The sequence below is a fragment of the Gossypium arboreum genome, chromosome 9, assembly GCF_025698485.1.
Source record: "Gossypium arboreum isolate Shixiya-1 chromosome 9, ASM2569848v2, whole genome shotgun sequence".
Taxonomy (NCBI): Eukaryota; Viridiplantae; Streptophyta; class Magnoliopsida; order Malvales; family Malvaceae; genus Gossypium; species Gossypium arboreum.
The window spans coordinates 77,574,678-77,579,121 of record NC_069078.1 but is presented as its reverse complement, the minus strand read 5'-3'; the positions used below and the strand labels follow the sequence as shown (position 1 = coordinate 77,579,121).

Here is a 4,444-nt window from a genome sequence, read left to right as displayed (position 1 = left end):
GAAAAATAAAAGGGGGAAGGGAAATGAGCGTCAAAGATTGAGTCAAGATCCGGGCTCTGTAACTTAGTTAGCACGCGCGCTCCACTCTTTTTTTTTTTTTCGTCGTTTTCTTTCCGCTTCGGCTCTCGAGATTCTCTCTTTTCAATTCCTTTTTTTTCACTTTTTCGTGAGATTATCTCCGATATTTTTGAGATCGTCAACGCTTCTTGCTTTGATTAAAATAATCTCCCAAGGTATGGAACAACCAACAACTCGCATTCTAAGCCGGACATCTGTCAGCAAAACCACCTTGTCTGTCACGTGGCGCATACTCAAACGCTGAGTTTGAATGTTTTTGTTTTCACTAATTGAATTTTAATTTTAAGGTAGGTGAAGTCATTTCAGAATGATTAGTCTATTTGGGTATATTTTTTTAATCAGGTTGAAAAGAACCAGTAATGTGTGTCTAGCTGTAAAGTTTAATTTCATATTTGGGGAACTAAAACAAAATTTAATGATGATCAAGTTATAATGACTCAACCTACTATCATGTTGTAGTGGAACATAATATAGGAACTCCTATACAAAGGCTTTATCGCAAGCAATTCCCCGTTTCTTTTCGCTGATCATATATACATGTCTTAACCCAGTTATTACTCACAGAAAAAGGACAATCTCAACAAATATATTTTATTTGACACTGTCAAACAATCAAACACTGGTTTTTTTGTTTTTTGGTTGTAGACCCTTTAAACGCTAGAAAACAAACCCAGTTTTTACCTTTTTCTTTTTTTAATCTTTATCCCTGCTTAAACATGTTGTCGACAATGGAGAACGAGATATAGGCAGACACCTGATCCTCTCTTATATAACATGATAAAGTACTCAGTACAGCCTTAAAAACACCTGCAATTTGCAGCCATTTCTCTTTTTACGGTGTAAATCTTATTATTATTTTATGATAATTTATTTATCACTTGTTGCCTCGATATTGTAAACTCTCCAGATTTGAATCAGGAACTCTCCGCATTCCTTCGTTATATATTTCTTTCTTTTATTTTTTCTCCTCTTACCTATATTTGTAGGCCAGCTTGCCCTCCTTCAAAATCTCTACTTTTTGCAATATCTGCACTGCATTTTTTGTATTCTGGTGTAAAGTTGAAACCTCTTCAGCTCTTTCATGCCACTGTTGAAGTCCCTTTCTTGTTGAAAATTTTGGTTTGATGATGGGTCAGAAGCATTTGCAGGAGTTACTTGAGGAGGATCAAGAGCCGTTTCATCTCAACAAGTACATTGCTGATAGGCGTTGTCAGCTGAAGAAACCATCACCTCAGACTCATCTCCAACTCAAGAAACCCAAACCCATCTCTCAAACCTCAAAATTTCCTTCCAATTTCTGCAAAAACGCTTGCTTTTTCTCCTTCCATGACTCGCCAGACCCCAGGAAGTCTCCATTGTTGGGGTTTCCATCTCCTTGCAAAAGTCCCAATGCCATTTTCCTTCACATCCCAGCTAGAACAGCTGCTCTTCTACTGGAAGCCGCTCTCAGGATTCAAAAGCATTCTTCGTCCAAAACCAAACACCACAACGGCGGCACTGGTTTTGGCTTCTTCGGTTCCATTCTGAAGAGGATAACTCACCGTAACAGAAACCGAAAGCGGGAGATAGCTAACGATGGAGCAAAAGTTTCAGTCAAGGACATTTTAAGGTGGGATCCAGCTGTGGCCAAAAACAATCCAAGTCAAAAGAAAATGTCCTCATCGACATCAATATCGGAAGACAAAAGTGGTTATGAAATGGGGTTTTCATGTTCTTACAATGGTAGGAAAAGCAGTGCTGTTTGGTCAGAGAGCAATGAGGAGAAATCCTTGGATACTTCTTGTAGCTGTAGCCAATCCGAGGATTTTGAAGAGATTTTCTTGTCCAAAGATGTTTTTGGAAATAGTTCAGCTTTTCCCTCTTGCGAGAGCCCTTTCCATTTTGTGCTTCAAAGAAGCCCTTCTTTCGGTCACCGGACACCCATCTTTTCTTCGCCGGCGACATCTCCAGGTCGCCACCAAAAACAGGTTAGTACATTTAATTGCACCATGAGTAATAATATGATTAATCCATAAAACTGCAAATCTGGGTGTGTTTAAAGCCTCTTCATTTTGGGAGTATTTGCGTAAACTCGTGACTCAGGTGACTGAGTTCTCTGACATGGCTGAACTGCCGGCAACTTGGCTGCAAAAATATTTTGCCGGAATTTGATCTGAATTGACAAATATGTCCTCTTTTTGTTGGTAGGTTTCTGTTGTTCTGACAGGTTTTTAGGGTTATATATGTCATTTAGTGTTTTTTTTAATCATTAACATTTTCTTTGTATGTTTCTTAATTGTCCTGTTGATCATGCGTGTTTGACATGCAAATCTTATTTTTATTAGGGGTCTGTTCAGTAAGTAATTTATCATGAGGGACAAACATTTTTATTTTTTGGTCGTAAATAAACTCTAATTCATTGCCCATTAAATTATGGAACTTTCAACCAAAACCCTATTGAAGAATATTGTTGTATTGGATTGTGACAGGACAAGGAAAGTTATAATGAAGTAGAGAGCTTAAAGAAAGCGCAAGTAGCAGAAGAAGAAGAACAGTGCAGCCCTGTATCTGTTCTGGACCCTCCATTCGAGGACGATGACGATAGACATGTGAATGCTGATGATGATGATGGGAACGACAGTTTTGATCTTGAATGCAGCTATGCAGTTGTACAAAGTATGGTTTCTTCAATCTCTGTTATTCCGTATTCAATGCATAAGTTTAATTTGATTCATAAAGATAAATATCTTAAATATGATGGTATGCGTGTGTGTGTTAGTGTGAGTGAGTGTGGGATCCATGAAAATTTTGTCTGCCATTTTTTATTTTTAGTTTGTAAGTTGAGCTATCGTGAGAGCAGTTGATGAAGCAGGCATCAATATTTGTTGTCATAACTTCATGTGTGACCCACATCTTCAACTATGCTTGTACTTTTTTACTCGTCACAGTTTGTTTCTTGAAAACTTTATGCTTCTGATGATTCAATCCATTTAATTAAATCTTGTCTGACATTTGAGCAAAGGAGGCAAATGGCTTTTAAACTCAAGAAACTTGAATTGGATTCTGATGCAAATATAGGCATATAACAAAGAGGAGTTTAGGTTACTCATTTGTCATTGTTTGAATCTATGTTCATTATAATCAGCAGTGTATTGATGTCCTCTTGGGTTTTTGTTGTTATGATCACCAGGAACAAAGCAACAGCTACTGCACAAGCTTCGTAGATTTGAGAAACTTGCCGAATTGGATCCAATTGAACTTGAGAAAAGAATGTTAGAACAAGAGCAAGATGATGATGATGATGATGATAATGAGCATGAATCAGGCTCATGTGATGATGGCATGGTCCAAGAAGTAGTTAAAACAAGCTTCCACAATGTCCCAGAAGGCATGAAAAGGCTGGTAACCGATCTCATCGGGGAGGAAGAGACGGAACAAAGCTGCTACGGTGATGGAGAAGCGGTAGCTAAAAGGGTTAGGCAGAGGCTGGAATCATGGAAGGAGGTGGAATCAAACACCATAGACATGATGGTGGGACAAGATTTGAGAAGATCAGAGGTTGATGGTTGGAAGAGAAGTGAATTGCAGATTAGAGAGATAGCATTAGAAGTCGATAACGCTATCTTCGGACTACTGATGGAAGAATTGTCGGAAGAACTAGTTTCCTCCTCAACCCGAGTTTGATTCGGAACAAATTTTGAAGCTCAGCTAGGATCATGTCATCGTGTTCAAAAACAAAATAAATATGGTTTCCCTTCAAAGCCATATATTAATTATAGTCTGACTTATATGCTTAAAGCTGGGTATTATGTATATTCAATCATGTATTTACAGGGTTCAATGGTGTTTGGATCCTAGCTTTAATGACATATATGTACAATTCCTAGCTCTCCATATATATATACAGGGGTGTAGATAGTGGGGCTGGCAGGTCTCTAAAAATGGAAAAAAAATTATTAACACTTTTAAAATTTTAAATTAGTAAAGTTGAAATTATACTTTAATTTTCTTAAAAATAATAAAATTTGATTTTTGATCTTTTAAAAATATAAAGATATATACTATTAAAAGAATAAAAGTATATTTTATTATCACAAAATTACAGTTTAATTTCGATTCCTTATTTTTTTACCTAGTTTTTGTGTATATATTATTTAAACTTAATATTAATTAGTTTGAGTTATTGGCCTCCAATTTTATCAAAAAATCATTTTAATTATTTATTTAATTTTTATTTGCTCTTTTTAGTCTTTAAATTTGTGATGTTTGTCAAATTATCTCAAAATAGAAGGAAAAAGTTAACCTTTGATAACTTTATTGATGGTTCATGTGGATGCGTTATGGGTATACCCAAAGCAGCTTCTTGCGTGGGGTTTGATTTTTGTAT

General features: G+C 36.4%; 1 protein-coding gene across 1 annotated transcript; it reads left to right on the top strand.

The window, feature by feature from the left end:
* The first annotated feature begins 528 nt into the window (after positions 1 to 528).
* Positions 529 to 4,061, top strand: LOC108454655 (uncharacterized). The gene is made up of 3 exons (XM_017753186.2): positions 529 to 2,045; positions 2,547 to 2,733; positions 3,248 to 4,061. Exons 1-3 carry the CDS (start codon positions 1,203 to 1,205, stop codon positions 3,739 to 3,741), a joined length of 1,524 nt encoding a protein of 507 aa, XP_017608675.1. The 5' UTR covers positions 529 to 1,202; the 3' UTR covers positions 3,742 to 4,061.
* The last annotated feature ends 383 nt before the right edge of the window (positions 4,062 to 4,444 follow it).